This window comes from Pleuronectes platessa, chromosome 4 (assembly GCF_947347685.1).
Source record: "Pleuronectes platessa chromosome 4, fPlePla1.1, whole genome shotgun sequence".
NCBI lineage: Eukaryota > Metazoa > Chordata > Actinopteri > Pleuronectiformes > Pleuronectidae > Pleuronectes > Pleuronectes platessa.
This window is the reverse complement of record NC_070629.1, coordinates 6,604,333-6,627,776: the sequence shown is the minus strand read 5'-3', so window position 1 is coordinate 6,627,776 and position 23,444 is coordinate 6,604,333. Positions and strand designations below refer to the sequence as shown.

The window sequence follows — 23,444 nt, the reverse complement described above, 5'->3', positions numbered from 1 at the left end:
ACATGAACATACATGTCATTATGATCTGAGGAACATATATTGATGGCTAACACAGAACACAACGTTTATTCAGGATATATTGTTTTGAAACCATTTGATAACTTCTAACGGCAGCACAATAAACAGTGTTATTATCTATATAGCACTTTTCTAGCCTTGAAGACCACTCAAAGGGCTAGAAAACAGCTTCAGGGAATCTCTTGATTCCCTGAAGCTGTTCCTGAGATATCACATACAAGGACTGAAATCAATTGTCTGTGACTTCCATTGTGGTTGTGTTTCTGTTGTGTGGCTTTTGTAGTTGTGTTGTCAATTTTGCATTGATGCTGTAGTGTTCACATTCATATTTTTGCTTTTCCATTGTGTTTTCCATGCTCGTGTAACACATATTTGACAACGTACAAATAAGCCCCTCGTAAACTGCATTTGTTTAAGGCACCATCTAATATAATACAGATTCTATGAGATCAATGTTCCACAGTGCGGGCAGCAGAGTGTGGGAATACTTCATCACTCAGGTAAGGTGTCATTGTACAGGTGAATGCAGGAGATCCTCTCACATCAAACACAGGCAGCATCTGTTAGTGCTGTCTTGTTGCACTACATAGAACACACAGACTGCCGCTCTGTCAAATTTGACACAAACTGCAGCAGACATCGGTTCATGTGGAAAAAGGCTGACTTGTTCTGTCATATCCTTCCTATACCACTCTCTTCCAACCAGAAGTCGTCCTTGTCGACTCCATTTCAAGCTCACTTTAATGCACTTGTCAAAACCACAAATACGCAAAACCACAAGGTCAGAATGAACGTTTCCCTTCAGATTAGAGTTAACGTAAAAACACAGCTCACTGAGTAATATTTAAAATGGCTGATCCCTATGGGAATATACAGTAACCACTTTAATTAGTTTTTCCTACGTGGCTGTCTACTTTGCATTATTAAATATATAATATTATCCTCTCTGGCAAGGATTACAATTATTAGTGGATGTATCCTATGTCTGCTGGTGCTGGAAAGCACAGCAGGTAAAGCACATAGCCCAAGTTAGAGTGATTAATAAAACAAGAGGAATGACAGCATGTGGGCACATTTTATGATTAGGTGTTCTCTGCTAGAAACTCGCAGTAAATGGCAGAGGTAAACCTGCATTAAAAGAGATAAAGCAGTGACTTGTGTATAATGTGGCCCTCATGCAGAGGTTTTTTACAGACATTGGTAACAAGTGGCTACCACTCTGGTGAACTGATGGGCAGCAGTGAAGGGAAAGGAGCTGCATGCAGCCTGGCTTTACACTGTCTGTCCCGGTCAGGTATCAGGGTGAAGCTGGGAGGCCTCTTCACTCCAGACAGAGATACTGCCCCACTGAAGCAGGACAGATGCTCAGGCTCTAGCCCTGTGTTTAATGTAGCTGCTGCACGGGGACAGGATGTAGCAAGATAAAAAAGTATAATGTTTCAGCCTCTTATAAGAGTCCCATTATATCCCTGTGCAATAAAAATAATTAAATAGCAATCATGTGTCTATATTCCTCTAGTTTTAGATAATTACAGTGATCTATGGTCCCCTCATGTACGCTCATTACCCCGGCCTGAGCTGAAATAAGACTCGTTAAAATGATACTTCCCTCCACATCTATCTTTTCACCTTCAAACTTTAAAGGAGACGAGTGTGGTGATAATCTAAAGAAAGATCCAGGGTCTCTGACCCACTAAGCAATATATTTGACCACACACCGAACTTGTTCGACAGTTTATTAGGTACACTTTTTTTTACTGATGCGGTTTAATGCAACAGTCAAAGGAATAAAATGAACCTTTATAAAGGTTATAATGTTCACTTTAATTAAACCAGTTTTAAAGGTGTTGACCTCATTTGGATACATGAGGATAGATAAAGGTTGGATTTATTGCAGGTTGCTTGTACTAGTGAAGCTCAGCGAACCTTCATTACTTTCCTATGTATTTCCTGTGTTCCTCACATGCCTTATTTACAGCTATGTCTACAAATACTGCAGATCTACTGCAGTGGATCTATTTGGAGGAAATTGCAAATTCCACCTTTGTGCTTTGACCTTTGACACTAAACCTGGACCTTGATTATCAATATGAGAACCAGGCAGCGGCTCCAGGTCCACAGGGGCCCAAGAGTCACTCAGTGTCGGATACTTTTTGTTCACTGAAGACGTGATAGCAAACCATTGTTGACATTTACAATAATTAAATGTTTAGGGATGTGTTGAAGGCTGTAACAGAAATAGAAATACCATTAATCTACTATGTGGGGTCTTCTGTAATAACTGTCACAGAGGGTTTGAATATGTGTTGACATTTGGATACTGTGCAGTGCTCAGTATGTAATGATTAATGTGAGAAATAGGGAAGCACTCATTCATATGGGTATCAATAAAGGATAACCAGAAATCCATATCAAAAGAGATTGAAATTCAATTTTTTTCCCCAATCAGTTACAATAATTCAGCAATAAGAGCAGGTTTTAGTGTCATAGCAACCCCATATCTCATCTTACATTACTAAAAATAATTCCATGCAGTGAGAAACGTTGGAATAGATTGAACCTGTAATTCTTGAATCCAGTTCACGGTACCAAGGTGACGTATAGGAAAGGAAATGATTTTATAATAGTATATTCAAAATACCTCGATAATAGAATTTAAGTGGAGAACAAGTGGCTTTAGCGTAATTGCTCCAATTTGTTGAGAAAATAGGCATCATCACCTATTATAAACCCACTGCAGCGATAACAAGGGGATGAGCTCACACATCTGTCCACATGACTGTCTTCATGGACAATCTACTGCTAATTAATTGTCCATCCCATTTGCAATACTGCAAACATTACAGTCCTCACTACTACAGTAAATTAAACTCAATTTTTCTTACAACAGAATGACTTAAAACCATTTACAAGAATGCAGGTGTACGGGGACATATGTTTTCTGGTAAAGTAAGCTTATATTTACTCATAATTTTGGCTGATGCATTGTATCTCAGCACTTTGTCTCTGGACAGTCGGCTGTAAAACATTTTAAATAACTCGTTTTTTTATGTATTCCATGTTGGTTGGAGCTAAGGTGGGCACCACGTTGCACTGCAGCTGACCCCCGAAGGGTCTATATAATTCAAACACAGGAACAGTGGACTGCTAATGGCCTCTCACTGTAGATAAAGCATCACATCTTTTCTCTCCTCTTTCAAATCTTTGCCATCACCTTTCCATCTCTGCTCAGCTCCGTATGCACAACAACAACAATCTGTAGACCCCTGGATGACAGCATCGACCGGGATGAATGGGATTGGTTGAATATTCCATCACATGGCAGTCTTTTAAGTCAGACTACACATTTTTCTCAGCGAGTTGAGAGGAGCTCAAAGACGGCTCGGGAGGTCAGGGAGAGGGAATGGCAAGCAGAGTGAGGGCAAAGAGAGGAAATTGGAAAACAGCAGATGCAGGAAAAGATGAAAGGAGGAAATGTAGAGAAGTGGAGCCGTGGGTTCTCTGGAAGCAGCATCCCCCTGCCTCCCCTGCCTCCCCTGCCTGGCCCGCTACGGTCCCATTCTCCACTCCACAGGCTCACAGTGCTGGTTCTTCCTGATAGGATGATTTGCCACTTCATTACTAATTGATATTCGCCGGAGAGAAACACTCATTAGCCCAAGTGCTGAATAGTGCAGCTATTGCACGCTGACATTTTCACCCTCTCCATAATGACTGTGTTGATGTTGGCGAACGCGTCTCTTTCTAACATAGGGCAAAACAAAGGCATTGCGGCACAGAGGACTGGGACAGATTACAGTCGGAGTGAAGAGGGGGAGACCAGAATCAAACCCCAACCCAAAAAACTGTGTTATATCAACAATATTTTGTAATGGTTTTGTTTCCAGCAACACTACATTTTAGTATAAGATCAAAATGTCTGGTGATGCTATTATGGCTAGAGAGCAGTGTCCATTCTCAACATGCCAATCAGACAGATGGTGATTTCTGGAGTTATTAGACAGAGGAAAAGCTATATATTCTGCTTCTTAACACCCACTTTATATTAGATTTTCTTCCATCAAATGAGAATAACATAGAAACATAAAAAGGTATAATAAGCAACAGACCCAAACTTTTACAGCTTTTCAAAAATAAAAGCTCTGTAATTCTATTTGATGTCAAGCATTACGGGAACAATATTAATGCCGTGCTTTTACTTTGAAGAAAAAAGTTACCATGACGGAGGTCAGCACCCTCGACACCTGAGAATGTCATCGTCGGTCCGACCTCGTAAAAATGAAAATGATAAAAGTTGCTGGTTACTGTAGTTTATCTGAAGACTGAAGGCACACTGCTCTGCCTCCACTGACCGCTGACAGAGCGCTTATCGCCTGTTTATTCAAATGTTTCTAATATTGAACATATCACATGTTCTTATTGCAAGAAAGTCGACACTGCAGTTCCTCTGGCCATTAGGAATACACATTCCAAGACGGTTGTGGGATTGTTACCACTTTAGATATGATTAAATCCAACCCTCACAAATAAAAATCCTTAGGCTATTCAGAAAGCAACAACCTGAACCAACTGCACTGTTAGTGTTATGAAAAAAAAAAAATCATAACCTCTAACCACAATAACCAACATGACAAAGCCGAACCGACTGCAACCACCCAATCTGCTCTCAATTAGTCACAATGCAGCTACTGTATAAAGCACAAAGAGCCAATCAATCCTGGAGATAGAAGTGTGTGTCCAATCAACTGTGAGGACTTGCTTCTCCCATTGGATGCCGTCACACGTCAGTGCCCTTTACACCTCTGGGCTCCTTCTGCTCTTCTGGCAGCCGACCCTCCGCATGGATGGAATTATATTGTGTAATTGTTATTGACATATTGTGACTGCGAGAGTACAAGGAAGAACGTTCTCCTCCCTTCTGTAAAATGAACAGCTTGTGACACGCTGGTGGACTCCAGGAGGAGACAGCTCACGTCAAAAAGGCTGTCCGTCACTTCAGCGGCTGAGAGAACAGTCTTTACAGATGAGACGCTGTTCTCCCCCATTGATCAATACTGCTCAGGACATTATTGGCCACAGGATCACAAGAGATCACTCAGCAATAAAGATTTCCCCAAACAAAAAGGAAACAACAATGCTCTCTTTGAAATCCTTTATATGAGGTTCATACACACCTTGTGTGGTCTGAGTCTTAGGAGTGCTCACTTTCTAAATTAACAGGTGTGAATGGAAAAAAATTTGTCTGACCAAAAGAGGTGGTCTCAGTCTGGATCAAACCACCTTGGTTCAGATCATATGCAGTGTGGAAATACTGAAAATTCGGACTTTCGGACTAATTCCAGGAAGTTGAGATAGTTATTAACATTAGAAGAAATTAAGAAAGCAGAAGAGGCACAAAATCCTTGCAAACATCCTGGAAGGACTTTGCTTTCAGTCTTAAAGATCTGATATGTTTGATCAATGAGCACTTTCATTTCGCTGGTAGTACAATAATGATATTACACTGGCAAAAAAATATCCCAAATTAATAATTTTCTTTTTTCAACAGAGAGATTACTACCTGTCAAACTGACAACATGTCAATTATAGGTAGACATAAGATGACAACAGGATGTAGGAATGCTCAACAAAAGTTAGTCTGCTGGTTCAAAATACAATGTGAATCCAACTCTAAAGTGTAAACGATAAAGTGTAATAATGTGTCAAAGATGACATTTGGTTCGGACCGTGGTCAAGACTTTCAGGAGTGAAGAACTTTTGTTCTCTGACAAATAGGAATCTGCTCAACCCAAAGAATGACAAACCCAGAAGAGGAGTATAACTGACTGTGTTCATTCCTCCAAACTCTACAAAAACGCTTCTTTCAGTACATAATTTTAGACACTACACTGTTGCGCTCCAGCCTCATAACCGCTCTCACCACCTGCCTCTCCAGCCGCAGCAGGCCACAGTTTTCAGTGATATCAGGCTGTAGTAAACTCACTGTTACCTGCTCAAACACAGACAGCTAACAGCCAGCTGGTGATCACACTTGAGGATACCAATAAAGAAGGACAAGGAAAGTGAAAGGGAGATTATCAGGTCAAAGACATGACCCATAAGCCCCAGCTCTCTAAACAGGCAACATTTTTAACAAGTTTATAGCATTAGCAGACAAGGGACCAGGATATATTGGGGAAAGCAGTAGTGTAAAATAATTGATAGATCAATGGGAACAGAAACAAATTGTGCTTTAACAATATCATACCACAACACTGACATGTTCCAATACATTTTGTCATGTCAAGCTGTAAGGACCATGACTGTATTAAAATTGGGACAGAGACACAACTCAAACTGAAGGCTAATGTTCCACTTAGGCTGCTCGATGTGGTAATTGTTTGCTAACACATCATTTTTAAGAGGTGACAATATTTCAGTTTAGTGCATCTTGTTTACACCGGACTTAGTGGCCATAACATAAATAGGGTGATATTACACCCTTGTTTTTAAGAATAGTTATAAATATGACCAATTAGTGAGAGCTGTCAAAGCACTCATAAGAAATGGGACAAATTTCTCATTTAGAATCACATTTTTACATTTCTCAAAATAAAAACCAAAATTCTACTTTCATTTTTTGTTCATTGAAAACCAAGCCAAGCTTTGTGGGATTAAATAAACATGATTAAAACGCCTTTAGATGGTTAAATGTTTTTTTATTTTATTAAACATTTTCCCATATCTCCTATACCAATAATTTGAAGCTATTCTGTTTTTCTATTTCTAAATTCAATATATTTGTATTATTATTGTTGACCTTCGAAGCCCAAACTCTGTCCAAAGCCATACCTTTACAGCATTTTATAACAAATATCAATTAACATCACTGATCCCTCGGGGACAGGTCAAAGGTCAGTGTCAGTTACTACACAGTTCCTATGGAGTCTATGGGATGTCATGAACTTCATGAACTATGAAATTCATCCTGTTGGTTTCTAATAGGTCAGCCCCTTGTGTGGATGAGAAGCCCCGGGGTGAACAAGACTCATCAACATCCTTTCCGAACACTGTGCCATGACCGATCCCTCGCTCAGTGTACACGACTTTTAGTGTGAGTCAGAGACATCTGTCCTGGATACTGAGGCCAAAAGGCCCACACAAACAAACCACATTCACGTCTTCAATACATTTTGTGAGGCGCCTCACATTAAAAGCGAATGAAAACTATTCTTTGAATGATGAGTGTCAGCTAAAAAGAGAATTGTACCTTTCATTTCTCCCATGTCCAGGGTCTTGCCCAGCTGCTCCAGCAGGTCTGCTCTGGCAGCATTCTTCTTGTGCTTTTTGCCGTCGTAATGTTGCTGAGCCATGCCGGGGTTGTTGAACCAGGCGTTGCATAGCTGGCAGTAGCGGTCTGAGTCGCGGCGCTGTCGTGGGGACGTCATGGGGGACGTTTCAGGGGAGCTCTTTACAGGACTGGGGGATGCCTCTGAAGAAAAAACAACAAAACAAACTTGGTGGGTTTTCACCATGGTCAAAAGGAGAAACAGGCGCCTCTGTAACATATAACTGCTGTGTTTTTCTTTATGTGAAATATATTTAAGTATAACCAGTTAATGTACGGCCACCATTATGGGCAAGTTTTACTGTATATAGTGCATATTTAAATAGATATGTGAATTACACTTTTAATAAAAAGCACATGGTTCATCAAACCCCAGCTATACCATTTTTAAGCCCTCTTTGTTGCTCTCTATACTGTACATACTGTTTGTGAAAATGTTTGAATGTTTGTACATTTTTCCATATTGTTGTACGCCTAAAGTCATATTCCTGAGCTAGATCTTGATCGTCCCCCTGCTGACTGTCTGCGGTATAGATCATAAACCCCTCCTCCTCCAGGTTAGTAGATGAGACAGGGATCTAACTACAGACATTTGGTTACTGCATGCATGGTTTGTGAATTGATGCTTTCAAAATGGGTTGAAAAATAATGGCTAACTGTTGAGACTGACTCGAGTTTGGGTCGAGCTATAACTGCATAATAGGCGGCGTTCGTATCCTGGATATCGTGCCTTCATTTCTAGATAGTGGGAGTTAGTGGAGACATGTCATTCACTATCTCATAAAGTCTATGGTTTGGATTATTTTGTTTGCTTTCCCCACCACTACTGCTGGTTTATGGGAATAACGAACAAGAAATAAACAATTGATCAGATCACCTCATTGTCGTAAAACATATTTCTGATATGTTTTGCCAATTGATAAATATAATGACAGTGTTTGATTAATTCAGATTAAGGTTGTGGTATCTGGAATCTGTCTTTTGGCTCCTGACAGATATTTACTGTCTCTGTGGCTCACAATAGCTTCGTAGATGGTAAAGGTTGCAGAACCCTGAGCTTCTATATCATTCTGCCAATGTTTACCTTGTTATTTCACATATTAATGCAGTTGGCTGCTATGTATGTAACATAAATCAGATAAAAAGGGTAAAAGGGCCTGTTTTTAAATGGCTCGAAGCTATCTTCGCAGCGTTTTATAAAACAACAACAACGCAGACCTCTTTAATGGAATGTCAACACAGCCTAGAAACACAAGTTGGCTTTTTAAAGTGAAGATTTGTAGCCAGCAGACAGAGATCAATGTGAGGCCTTTAATGAGCGCTGATCAGCAGAATCGTAACAATGACTGCCGTCTCGCTCATGCAGCCCTCACAATAACAAGCTGTTATCTCCATTGAATGCCTGAAGAGGAAAACCTAAATCCTACTTGGCAAACGGAATAAAGAGCCTGCTCTCTCTCCTCGTGTCTGCCCACTTGTGTCTTCATGCATGGACGACGGCATTAACCCCGAACGAGCGCAGTGTAGCGCTGGGGCGCCCCCCGACACAAAGCAGCACTATCAACTTAATCAGTTTTACCACTCCAGTGCTCGGCCCACCCCGAGTCAACATTTAGTGTTCTCCCATTATGTTCCATTAAACCAGTCACATTTCAAAATGGCAACTCCAGTGAGGATGTATAGAACCCTAACTGTCAGCATTTTGCTCTGAGGTTGGAGTTCTCCGCTCTTGAGCCAGAAGCACAGCTGAGTTTACATTTGCATCATATCTTTACATTCAGCAGTTTACTGTCATCCGCAGACTCTGGCTCTTATGGAGGATATGAAACTATGACTTTGAGGTTGTAGGCTGACCTCGCCAACTAATGGGCCAATGTAAACTGTCAGATGTAATTAAATCCCTGTAGTTGCCTTTGTGAGGAGGTCAGAGGGCAGCTACGAATTCAGCAGCCCTGGAGCTGTCGTAGCTGTAATGCCTCGCTCAAATGAAAGTAGCTGTTCGAAGGAGGGCTTTGCAGGCACAATGCATCCAGTAACGGAACCCAAGGACTCCAACTAGCCTAGCCACTAAGCTTCAGATTAAAAGAGCCTCGGATACAGTAGGAGAGCCTCTCGCTCGCTGCTCGTCAGCCGCTTTAAATAAATGGAGAACTAATCGGGTAATGCTGCATCAAAGCTGTAGAGCCACCTCTGGCATATGAGACATATACTCTAACCTGAAAGCACAGCTCTCGCTCTTGATGATAATATTCAGGCAATTACCAGGAAGCACAGACAGGGATGACAAACTGTTGAAGGAAGAATTAAGAGGCTGTGGGGAACTTGAAAGTTGAGAAATATGTCATGTTTGTGGAGATGACAAACAAGTCAGAATGAAAGCAAAGACATTTTGTTATTCAAGGGCAATTAGATGAATCCACACTTTTCATTTGTAGGCTTCAAACAACTTTTCAGCTGCAAACTTCAATCAGGGGTTTCATTATTATTATTATTATTATTATTATTATTAGGGCTCCTAGTACCGCAGCTAATGTATCCCTTTTGAGATTATTAATAATAATATTACGGATTACTTTTGAACCCCAGCTAGAAATATATATTCTTTCTGGATTCTCTTAATGATTAAACATCAGGAAAAAGTCTGTGCTGAGTGTTACACAAGTTATTACAATTCATATTATTTTACTCTATTGTTGGATTATACATGTCTAAAACTAGGTCAGTCCATTTCACATACATTTTTTATTTCAGGTTTATAGAAATTGTTTCAACATGTTTGGATAGTACAGACACAATTTAGAATATGAAGATGAAATGTAATACGTTTAAACCATTTTAAAATTGAGGATGTGGTGAAAATATTTTTTTTCTGTGCATGGTACGTACTTTAAAAACTAAATCTAACTCGCCAAATGTGTGAAAAGACTAAATTCCTTCTGCTGTTAATCAGTCATGACTGAGATTAAAACTTCCCCTGCAGAAAGTCTCTTTGGCCTTTGTTGAATTTGAGTTCATGTGCCTCATTGAGGTGATGGCATATATTTCTCTGAATAAATGTCCTGACAATACTGGCATCATGTTATTGGGTCTGTGTTGTGACTGGTCAGTCCGGCAGATAAAGATATTATTGAGCTGTTGCCAGATTACTGCAGTGTCCGATGAAGAAGCTGTAAACACTATCAACCTTACACCAACAACCTAATCACCTTTGTCAGTAGTGGGTAATAGTGATATTCACAGCGTCCCCTGGAATCATCCAAATAGTCCCCAGGTAAATACATTTGTGCCATTTTCAGCATCTGTACAAAATGCACTGTTTACCAGGGCTTGGCATCTCACATTGAAATTGATTCACATTGACATTAGCAGTTTTAATTCAATTTGAGCGATCAAAGAGAAAAATGGTTGTTTAGAGGGACTGTCTCAAAAGAGACCATTTGAGATTCCGAAATGCAAGAGGTGGCTAGAAGAAAAATCACAGAAGTGAAATTTGAAACAATAAAAAACAAGTCACTTAACGACAACTTCAGCTCAATAGATTGAAATAACTAATGAATGGATTTCAGCCAAGGGTGCAGATAAATGATAAAAGGGTACTCGACTGATTTCACATTGCAATTCTGTTGGACTCATAAAAGACGGCAGAACCAGAGAAATAAACAGTTTGTCCTCCCTTGTCAAAACCTGGCACGTATACGTACCTGCAATGCAAGTCAACCACAGACACTGGGGCACAGCTGCTCTGTAGCCTCGAGCCTCGAGCCTCAAGCAGAGGAGGCCACAGCTGCCTGGTATCTCATTTCTTTGTACACACCCCCAGACTCTTCTTTCAAACTTTAGTTTGAAGTCCTCATGTTTCTGGCGCAACATGTTCTCGCTTCTTTTTATTTTGCCTTCACTAACTCTTTAGGGAAATATCTAGCTTCTCAGCTACTGGATATGTGTGTCTGCTCAGTAAGTCTGGGGGCAGATTTATAGTGGACATTGAGTTCAGAGGTTTGTAGAACACAGAACCATCAATCTCCAGAGTCAAAGCACAGCACTTTGTTTGCCCGCTATCCACCTCAACCCCAGTAGTACTCTCATATTAAAAACACGTATACATAAAACATAGAATTTTGGAGAATGCATCTTGTGTGAAAGATGCACACAAGTTAGAGGAAATGAGAAGCAAAGAGGAAACATAATTTTATGCAAAGACTCAGGGATTAAAGGGGCACAAATACAAGACCTAAGCAAAGATCATTTATCATCATCAGTGCAGCCTATCGTCTGCATCCTCCTCCAGTGAACTTACTTACTTGCTTTTACAACTCTTAAGCCCACTGCTAACTTTACGTTCCGTGCGAGGCAGCAGACTCCTGTTATTACATGATGGCTCTCCAGTTTCAATGATTACCCAGCAGGCAAATGAAGGAACAAAACCATTTCCTCCCATTTAGTGCATCATTAGTGCCATATACTGTTTAATTCCCCTCTGTGCTCTGATTGAGGGCTCTGCTCATCGCCGTCACCAGGAGGCAGATGGTGTCAACTCAGTGGTAAACTTGGTGAAAAGACCCTCTCTTCTCTATATATTATAGGTCTGAGCCTCAGCCGGATGAAAATGTGCCTATTTCTGCACTGAGATGAAGTCAGGAGCTTTGGCCACACAGTGCTATGCATCAAGAACACACCCCAAAAAACCTTCTGAGAGGATTGCATCGCTTTCCTGAAGCATTACAATTTTTATGACATTCATGTCTGAGAGGAGCATTTTTTAGGGGAATCATCAGTACACCAGGGAATGAATCATCCCAGCCTCATGGTCTGGATTTATCATCATCAAGTCAAGAAGACAGTACACGTGCCACATCTGATAATGGCAGCCTTGTAAGTGGTTAGTCAGAGGACGCAGAAGGATCCACACACACTACAGTGCTTTATTGGTCTGCCTGTCTGACCCAATGTGAGGATTGTGGGGTTCTGTGTGTTGGTTTGGATTGGGAGGAGAGACAGGGGCAGTCCAGCACAGAGGCTAATGATGCTGCAGCTATACTCAGCAGGGTTTCAGGTGAAAGTTATAGAAGCTTTAATGTTAAATCTTTGCATTCGTACATGACTGTTTGATATCCTCCTGAGTAAAAGTAGAGGTGACATGTTTCAAGTTACAAGGATTCATCTTCTTGACACGACGAATGTCTGTTACAATTGTATTTGTTCCACATTTTGTTGTAGTTGAGATATTTCACTGAAAAGAGGAAACATCAGGTGATCAAAAGTAGTAGGATTCACCCTGAAGGAAAACTGAATGTCAGAATCTAATTTCCTTAGAGCTGTGGGCTAACAAAACAACACTATCACACATGTACATTGCGCATGAGGATCCCCACCCCCAATTCTAATCTACTGTAAAGGTAACATGACTTCACAGTGTTATTGTTTCAGGGCTGTACACACAAATAGGCTGATTTTTTTTTTTACTTTTGCTTTTCTTTTCTCTGTTTTACCAGTGACCAACAAGTAAATCACAGAAATGATCTCCCTTGTATTGGTTGTGAGATTTGTTATGTATTGATGGGTTTATAGACTTTTTAGTAAATGCATGATGAGGCTGTAGAACGGACCACCTTGGGAACAAGGGAAACAGAAGCCGACTAAAATAAATCATACATGTGGTATGTGCGGGTTTGTCTCCACTCTGATATGTTCACATCCTCGCAGCACTTAGAATTAAAATTGATTCAGATGCTTTTTCTGGTTCTTCAGTAAACATATTGCAGGGCAGTAATTACTCCTATTCACATCTTAGGGTTTGTCTCAAAAGAGAGACATAGCTGTTTTTTGTTTGATGAAAAGCTTCAATTCTAAAATGCAGCTTTACATAAATGGTCTTGTTTAAATTATCATTCCAAAGCAAATCTATGTTCTAAACTATAGAAAATGTGTTTGTTTGGTCTTTATCTTGGCAGAGGAGTTAAAACCAACAGAGATGTGAGGGGTTTGATGCAGCAGCACAGCAGTAAACACTTTGAGATTGCTTGGACTTGATGTTGTTCTGTGAAGATAATGTGTGGGTTTGTCGGCTGTCAGTTTAAAGCTCATTATAATTTATTTATTCAGCTCTTTTATTTGTTCCGTTTTATGCTCCAGTAGGCAGTTTGATGGAGATTCTGTTCATCGTTCACCAGCCAAGTTAATAACAGAAAACTGAAAATCTATTGAACATCAAATCTGCAGTGTGGAAAAACAAAAAGTTTACTTTCATCTCCTCAGATCTCCTGCAAGAAAAGCACTGTTCCATGTTCGCCTGCAGGCCTTTCTAGCTCTGAGATATGTTTAATGGGCAAATCCCCTCCTTGCATGGAATCCGTATGCAGACAGAGGAGCAGTGCTAAGTAGACCTACTTAGCGTGAACAGAGTTTTAAATCTGAGGAGATTCAGCATCTGTGAGAAAAGGAGATCAAAGTGTTCTGAATCCACTATGATGTAGCTCCAGTTTGGGTTTTTCACAACCTAACCACCCACCCCAAAAAAACCCTGCCGACAAACCACATCTGTACAACAGAGGGAAAAATACATTTCCTCCATTAGCCCCCTTTAAGAGATATCATGCTATATCGCCATTAAGAGGAGGTCCTTACCGTCTTTGCTTGTTTACAATGAAACAAACAAAACCGGCACAATGCTGCTTTAACATGTATTATGCATGTCTGGAAAAACACTAGCACTTTGCATCTCTATTGGTTGAGAAAACTGTACAGCAGAAATGCATTTATCCCTCAAGCTTTCATGTGAAGAACTGTTGGATAATTATCAGGCTACTGCCAGCTCAACAAAGAGTCCCTGTTATTGAACGAGAAATATAAGAGTGGTAAATATTTGGTAAAACTTTACTGTGAGAAGATTAAATCTGGTAATTGAAATCAATCGGTACATCGGTGCTGAGAAACAAGTTGCCTGTTATAGCTGCTGTAGTCAGATCGCATTGCCCATAATGTTCTTCATTAATGTTATTGCATTAGCATGCTGCAAGTTGCTAATAAGTACTAAAAACTAACTCCAGTCAAGGATAACAGCAATTTCATCAGTCATGCAGTCATAAAACAAAGTAATGGGCATAGTAAAATGTTGTTCTAATGAATGTAAGTTGAAGTACACACTAAAGTAACACTAACACTTGTGTGATATGCTAGAGATTTGCAAGGGATGACATCATGTGCCACTGAACTGCATTGGGGCTTTGGGTGTTTCACTTAGACGGTTACATAGAATCTAAATTTCTCAAGTGGCGGTGCAGGCAGCAGCCAATGGAATTGTGTCCAAGCAAAAATTAAAGCACAAGCTTTAGTCATTCAAATCATGTAAATGCAAATACAAGACCTGTTTGAGAAATACTTAATTTGCATATCCACTACCTGTATATGAACCTGGGGGGGATAATGTTGATGAAGTGAGAGGAAAAGGCAGATATAGCATTTGAGGCAGAGCAACATGGCTGAAAAAACTGTGGAGGTTGGCTGCAGGGGTCTCCTTGAAACATCCACCATCAGGTGCTCAGAGGTCTAGGGATCCATAGACAAGCCCTGAGCCAGAACCAGAAGGATCAACCTGCCGTGGGCCGGCGTTGGAAATTATGTTCCTAGCATCCGCTGTTGGCACCTAACACCTGCTAACATCTACTGGTATTTGGTCACCTACAATGTGCATAAGACCTTCAAACGTACAAGCGGTATTCAACATCTTGTCCTATATTAACACAAAATATGAAAGACCTCTTGACTTCTCACTACAAAAAAAATAAAGAAGCAAGAGCAAAACATTTCTCAGAACTAACCACCAGCAATCACCACAATCCCAGATTCCTTTTCAAAACAATTAATAAAATCTTAAACCCTGCTTCTTCTGCCCTGTAAAAGTTACTCTCCATAGTAATTTTCTGCAATTTTCTCTTTCTGTTTAACCAAATAATACTGTGTCTCACATGCGTTTTTCTTCCAGCCCTCTTGACACCCTACCCACTTCACTCTCTCTGAAAATAAGAAAGCTGTACTATTGGCCTGAACCTTCTTTAAATGATTAATTGGTCCCTTTCTTCTGGCTTTGTCCCTGCTCAGTTTAAGAAATCCAGCATTCAGCTTTTACTGAAAAAGCTAAACCTTGATCAATCACTCCCACAGAATTATAGGCTCATTTCAAAACCCTGTTCATATCCCAAAATCTTGAAAATACGATACTAATCCAACTTTTAGCTTTGTGTTAAAATAATAACATTTCATACCATTTATCATAACATTTCATCCATAGACTCAAACATGGTGTTCGTCTTTCAACACACTGCCCTTAGATGGTTTGAATCTTATCTCAGAGAGAGCATTTCCTGTTTCCATTGGAAACCATGTCTCATCCAAAGCTCCACTGATGTGTGGGAGGCCGCACGGTTCTATTGTTGGCCACATCTTATTTTCCCTGTACATGCTGCCGTTAGGGAAATGTCATTTAACTTCAATCAGATAAATTCAAACAAAACAGTAATTTGCAGCCAGCTGGTCTGGACAGAAGGTTATTATTTCCACCATTTCTCAGTCCCCTGGCAACCAAACTAAAAACAATAGCTTAAAATGTTGATTTCGCATTCGATTCCCAACTGAATTACAAAACACATGTCAATGATATCATTAAATCCTTACTACTTCCACCCGTCTGGACTATTGCAATGCACTTTAAACATGCCTTAACCTCAGTAACACGTTTGCAGCTTGTTTAAAGTGATGCTACTGGTAAGTTAACTAAAACAAACCATAGGTCTCATATCATGCCAATCCTTGCATCCCTTCACTGGTTGCCAGTTAAATTCAGGATTGATTCTAAAATTTGTCAAATCACTTTCAAAGCTTAAAATGGGAAGGCCCCTACTATCATTTTGCAGCTCTTGACTCCCTATAATGGGCCAGCATGTCCCTGTTAACTGTCCGTTGGTCAATGGCTACTCAAGGAGACCAGGCTTTCTCCGTCAGGGCCCAGAGGCTCTGGAAGTCCCTGCCAACTCACCACCTGTGTTTAAATCACTGCTGAAAACACATTTTTACAGGAAAACATTTTGAACAAGGGATTTGTAACTCTGCTGCTACTATGTTGTTTCAATTGAATGTGTTCCTTTTTATCTTACTTTAATGATAACGTCAAGGTAGAACTAAATATTATCATTTTCATGGTAACAACCAGTCTAACAGAGCTAAAATATGATGGTTTCTACATATGTTACCGGTCTCTTTCCTCCTTTTTGCCACCCACCTCCTCTCTACCCCATTTTTCTCCACTCACCCCAACCAGTGGAGGCAGACGTCCGCCCACATTGAGTCTGGTTCGGCTGGAGGTTCCTTCAGGTTAATCAGAGTTTTTTCTCACCACAGCCAGCAAAGTACTGCTCATTGTCAAAACTTTTTGGTTTCTCAATACATTTTATGGTCTTGACCTTAATATATTTAGGCAAATCAAATTTAATTGAATACTTTATATTTGTAATGATTTTTATATTATTGCCTTGTATTTTGTAAAAACATTTTTTTTAGATTAGGGCTATACAAATAAAGTTATTATTATTAAAAATGTCAAAAGTAGCCTGAAGAGAGGAAGCTCAGGCAGTTGGTGAGACTGGGTTCATCTCGTTGTTTTACTTCCCTTTAGAATTGCATTGGACAGCTAGCATGTGTCATGTTAGAATTCAAACTAACCATGTTTTGTGTCCCAAGCGGGAAACTATAATCTGTTATTTTTATTGTGATTGTGAGGATACTAGACCCAAAAAGTCAGTCACATTAGCTGGATAATTTTCGTAATGTTTTATGTGCTTGTCAACAGGGAGACATTGTGGTCGGCCCAGGTTCAGTATCAAAAAACAGAATGCCTGCCAAGTTCGGGCTTGGCTCAGCAATGTTTAGACAGAACATTGTGTCCCGAGCCACAATCGGCAGGCACCAACCGTCAAATGTTAAAGCAACACGTCTATGTGAATGCCTCGGCTCCAGCGGTTTGATGATTATGATAATATTGTAAAAGCACTAAGTTGTTTGCTGGGCTCAATACTTTTGTTTTGTAAATGTATTAAAATATACATAAGTCTAGATTATGAGGCATCAAGTGAAGTCATTTGAGAAAACTACCTCAATGTGTAAATATATAGGGCTCTAGATGTTACTGCTGTGATACAGACACTTCTGTTCTTTGTTAACAGGTTGAAACATTAAGCGTGGGATAATAATCCTAGTTAAATGCAGACAAAGAGAATTGATCATATTACCATACGAACACTCCAGATTACTTCAAATGAATACCCAGTAAATCCGCACAGGAAAAATACTGTATATTCCAACATTATCTGCAGTTGTTAAAGGGAGTGACATTTATAGCAGCTATTGTGCTCGCAGCCCAGACAATTGGAAATAGGCCAGGATGGTGAAATACTGCTTAGAGAAAGAACGTTGAGCAAATGAAAATACATGAGGCTTCTATTATATCAAACACTAATGACAAATGAACGTTCATTCAGCCTGCCTGAGCTCTGAAATAGAAACTGAATTGGAATTGCAACACATTGCAACAGCAATCAATTCTCTACTAAAAAATCCATGTAGATGAGCATGTGCTATATGGGTCAGTGAAAATGCTCACATTAACACAACAGTGCCTGAATAAAAGGGCAATGAGGAGGTATTCTTTAGCATATAGGTTGTGTGTAATACTGTGCCTATGGGGAAAACATTAAAATCATTCATTTCATTTCATTCATGTCAGATTAAACAATCAAATATTTAAATGAAATTCCGAACAAAAGCTTACGCAGGGCTTTTCCTCACTATGATTATGTTTCTTTTGAATGGTTTCTGCACCCAAAAGAAGGACACACACCATCTGTTCAAAGGGGATAAATGGGATGCTGTAAATTCTCATCAGTGTTTATTGAGTTTTTTCATCACCACCTGCATGGATCTTGTTTTGGGTGAGTAAGGAAAAAACAAAAGCTTGACAAGGTAGTTTTTGTAACTGTATACCAGTGGCTAACAACAACAACAATGGGTCCCGAGAGGCAGAGGCATGAACAGAGGAACTGACCCATGTCGCTTATGTTACTTATGTAGAAATCAATAGCCCGGGCCTCCCTGTACCCTGGATTTATCTTCCTGACATTTTCTATTTGTGACACATCTCACTGTCTGTACAATACAAGTAGTTTCAATGACTGTTTCAGAGAATACAACAAGCGAGCTCTGGGCAGCAGCAGTATGAGTCATACACAGACTGAACCTTGTATTGACAAACTCAGTCTTTGCCCCTTTATGAATCTTTCGACAAAATATGTGCAAGTGTCCATATGCAATAATCCATTGAGGTAATATATGCTGATATAGGAGTGTTCTGTGATCTACCCATGGCATATTCAGGCATTTATACAGTACTCCATGAGAAGGACCAAATAATGAAAACTTTTTGTGCAATGTAAATCGTTGTTAAAGTCTATCACACAAATAGCTGAATATCAGCAGCTGCAGTCAAAAGATGTGAGAATATTTTCTTCTAATGTGTTTGTCAGGTGGGGAGGAGGCTCCTCAGTGTCCCAGGGGTCTTCTGCGTTGTCAGTGCGATTGATGGCTGTGTCACCTCCTCTTTTAGTTGGGATGGAGCTGCCTCCCTTCTGGGCCACTGGCCACAGATGGCATGCTTAATGGCTGTGTCTGTCACTGACACGTGGCAAAGAGAGCAAATAGCAAAGAGCACTCTCTGAGCGCTGCATCATGAGACCCGCAATCACAACTGTTAGAGAACAAATCATAAAACCAATCCATGTAGAATGTCTTCGAACTTAGAAACTGTTTTGTCTATTCACATTAGAACTATCTGCTTGGAGCTAAACATTACTCCTGGTTACTTCATGGCTACAGAAGAAATGCTCTATTGCACTGTATTTCTTTATACTTGAAACTTATGTCTGTCTTTGAGCATCTTTTACTCTTCTTAACACTCATTACAAACTCTTTTATACATTTATGTCGAAACTTAATTCAAACTTATATCAGTCTTTTATCCATACGATTCACTATTTATTTTTGTTCTATTCATGCGCTTTTCTTACCTTCTCAGATCTAAGTGTTGGGACATTAACACATTTGCTGTAAATTTCACAGAAGATTAAACTGCATCACTAACATGCAATCCACTGCTTTGAGGTAGTAAAGACACAAAGTCAAGTATTACCCTAGTGATGCTAGTCATAGTGTTTTCATTACAGCAAAGTAGACGTTATATTCCTTTTTACAGAGAAAACCGTTCTAGTGTCTACCTGACTCATACACCATGGAGTATAACAGACTGAGAGCTTATAACTGAGAGTGGTGATAATAGCAATGCTAGAAATCAACTGGTGAACAAGTTTTTATCAAAATCAATGTTACACATTTGTGGATAATTTACAGTCCCCTGTGCCATTTATCAACCATCTCTGGTTCTTATTCAGTTTTCTCTCCACTGGCACTTTAAACAGCTCTGAACCTGTTCATCTGAATTAATTGTGACTGCAAGTTTAGTTCAGCTTCAATCTGATGCTTTGGCTCACACAAATTAGACAAATGGTAACAGCAGAGTTGTATAAATCCTAAAAAATGAAAATACAAAATGTAAGAGTGAAAAAGAGTTTAGGGTTCCCCGCTCTCAACAATTGTAATTCTATATTTGTTTTCTTTAATAATTCAAGCAAAATGATACACTTCAAACCTCATCTCCTAACAGCTGGTTTAAAAATGTGGCTGGATGTCTATTTTCATACACAAAAATAAGTCAAAATGAAGTGCAGAGGAGTATTAATTTGGGAGATAATGTGAAAAATGAGTTTACCTGTAAGTAGCGTAGATATGAATTGACTCTGATTACCTCAGAGAAAAAATTAAAAACCTAGACTGTTTCGATCACGTCTGGAAAACTTTAATATTTCAACCAGCCAAGAGAGAACCGAAAGAGAACGATACAGAACCCCTAGAATATAAAGTCAGAGGCTGGATGCTTTGTAAATGTATCACGGCAAGCAGAAGCGGCGAGATGTTGCAGCGCCACTTGGTCAACGTTTGTGAAAATTATATCGCTGACTTGAGAGATCAAGAGAAGAAGCTTCTCAATGTTTTTGGCTGATATGAATCCAAATCAAATATAGTTATTTCTTCCATTTCATGTATACAATAGAAAGATAATGTAATGAAATGCCTTTAACGGTGCAAGATATTGTTGCATTGCCTCTGTACTTCTTCTGTCCCACTTTCTATGCCTAAATGCTATTCTGATGCTGCTGCACGAAAGGGAATTACCCTATTATTATTTTCAGCCAGAAGGTTCAAGAACTGATCCAACAAACACTAACTGAAAGACAAGAGGCTTGCTTGCCAATCGACTGATTCAATCCCAGCACATTAGAGGGAAGAAAGGCTGCAGCGGCTGAGGGAGTACTAATGCTGGATGAATTCAGGATGGTCTCACAATGGGAGCCTTCAGATAATACCCCTATAAAAATGCAGCGCTTATAAGTCAACAGAAATCTCCAAACACGTTAAAAGAAAAGCACCGGTGATGGATATATAAGGGCTCAAAGTAAAACACAGTGAATATAAATGACTTGGTCAACTGGAGCGCAAACAAGCCACAGTAAACAAGCAAAGCGCAGGGCTTATCTATTCACAGCCACAATGTGGACTCAGGTGCCGGACTCCAGCACAATCTGAAAATATAATGTTTGCTGTGTTTTTTAATCAGTGTCTCCTCTTGCAACCTTCCAATATTATCTCACAACAGAAGAAATGTTTGAGTTTCAAGTTGAGCAGCTGTCAGCGGAGCACAGCGGCAGAAGACTTCAATCACCCCGAGGTAAAGCACAGTTGGTGATTAAACTGAAGTAGCTCACACATCAACGCACAGGAAATCAGGAAAAACCAGCCAACCACACCAGCTTGTCTGGCAGCTCTTAATAAGTTGTAACTGTCCTAAAAAATCATAAACCAACAGACTGCCACTCTACAATGCTAGAAGCTTTGAGACTGTACATTTCAGCTCAACAGCAAGGCACCATTAGTTAAATCATAATTTTCTGAATATCAATATAATTATCAGCTATACTATTTTAACCACAGATTATTGACTAATACAAGCTAACAGACATAATGGTGCTATATAGTTTGGTTATAAGCCAAAAATTCAAATGATATAGAAACATGATGTTATCATTAAAATGTTTACCACAACCGCTAAATGTCGAGTCGGCCACAATCATTTAGTGTCACATTATTGTTACCACTGAGCAACTAGAATTTCACTTTCTGACGTACTGTTGAGGAAGAGTCCAAAGGTGAAAATCACTACAACATGGTCCAATTCAAGACAAAGTGCCCTGGAACTCATTGGAAGGGGATCCTTCACAATGGTTTATGGTATGCGTAAATGGTCTGTATTTATATGACACTTTTATAGTCTTGTTGACCACTCAAAGCGCCTAACAGTACAGTTTGCCATTCACCCATTTATACAGTGCATCTATAGGCAGCCCTTTTCTCTATGATCGGCCATTCTTGCCCAAGGAGACTTTGGCATGTAAATACGAAGTAGGATCGAACCGCCAACCTTCTGGTTGGAGTACGTCGGGTCTACTGCTCAGCCACAGCCGCCCCAGTTCGTAGTTCCTTCACTCTTAAAACGATTATGTACACACTCTTGTACCTTTGTCCTTTTTCAAATGTCAACATCAAATGTTTTATGGTCATGATTCATTTCGTAGCTGGTCAACCTGGTTACAGTCTTAAAACTCTTTTTATATGGATTTTCTGAAACTTCAATGGAGACAATGAATTTAAGTCTCTGTTATACTCTGTAGTTATGGTGCTTTGAGCTACAGGTTAACGTACACAATGCTAGCATGTTCACAATGCTAGCATGTTCACAATGCTAGCATGTTCACAATGCTAGCATGTTCACAATGCTAGCATGTTCACAATGCTAGCATGTTCACAATGCTAGCATGTTCACAATGCTAGCATGTTCACAATGCTAGCATGTTCACAATGCTAGCATGTTCACAATGCTAGCATGTTCACAATGCTAGCATGTTCACAATGCTAGCATGTTCACAATGCTAGCATGTTCACAATGCTAGCATGCTGATGTTTAGCAGGTATAATATTATATCATGTTCACCTTCGTAGTTTAGGACACTAGCATGATACTATTAGCAATGCATAATGTAAACCTTATAATCAGCCAATAGATCAGTGAGGTCATTAGGATAGTGTACACATCTTGCAGCCATGAATGTTTATAAAACTGTTTGTTCTGATCCATCCAGTTTAAGGCTGAGATATTCGACCGGCCATGCTGGTGGTGCCTTCTTCTTGAAAATCATCCTCTGGGCAACCTGAATGTTTCATGACAAGTTTTATAATAGTTCTGAGGAATTTTGCTAATCAACAACAAAATGAACATCCGAGGTGGCACATGAGGAAAAGCCTGGCTCATCCTCTGTGGACAATTCAATATAGCCAAACCAATACCACAATCTTCATATTGACCCGATTAGATGATATTATTCTACTCTCAAACATTTATGTGCAAACTGAAAGCAGTTCAACCAAAATTCTTTGTTCCTGTCTCAGTCTGCACTCGAGGCCCGAACACAGAAAACTATCCAGTATTTAACAGTGACAGGCACCTAAGAAACGAGCCACGTTGAATAGCCTCTTGTTTCTGGGTTTTAAGTATCTTGTAATCCCTCAGACTTAACTTGCTGTCATGGTTGATAAGATCAAAGTATAGACTAAAGATGCTTCTGACATTGCCAATACAAAACAAACAGTCTAGCATGTTCGGATCTGTGCTCACATTCATATTCTCATGATCCAGTTTTTGTTACTAGTTTGCTTGAGAGGGCAGGAGAATGTGCAGGTGAGCACAAACAAAAGAGGCAGAGAGTGAAAGTGGATTGCAGACTGAGACGAAAACAGGTCAACAGATCATCTATAATGATGAAGTTAATTAAAGTGATTAGACAATAAGTCTGTGTGCATTGTTTTCCTTTTCTAGCTAGTGTGGTTT

The 23,444-nt window shown here is 39.8% G+C and overlaps 1 protein-coding gene across 1 annotated transcript in view; it reads right to left on the bottom strand.

Moving 5' to 3' along the window:
• zmat4a (zinc finger, matrin-type 4a) overlaps positions 1–23,444 on the bottom strand; it is a 153,451-nt gene that overhangs the window by 34,918 nt on the left and 95,089 nt on the right. Inside the window, exon 5 of the mRNA XM_053421814.1 lies at positions 7,268–7,489. Coding sequence (XP_053277789.1) covers positions 7,268–7,489 — 222 coding nt within the window. The remainder of the gene's footprint in view (positions 1–7,267; positions 7,490–23,444) is intronic.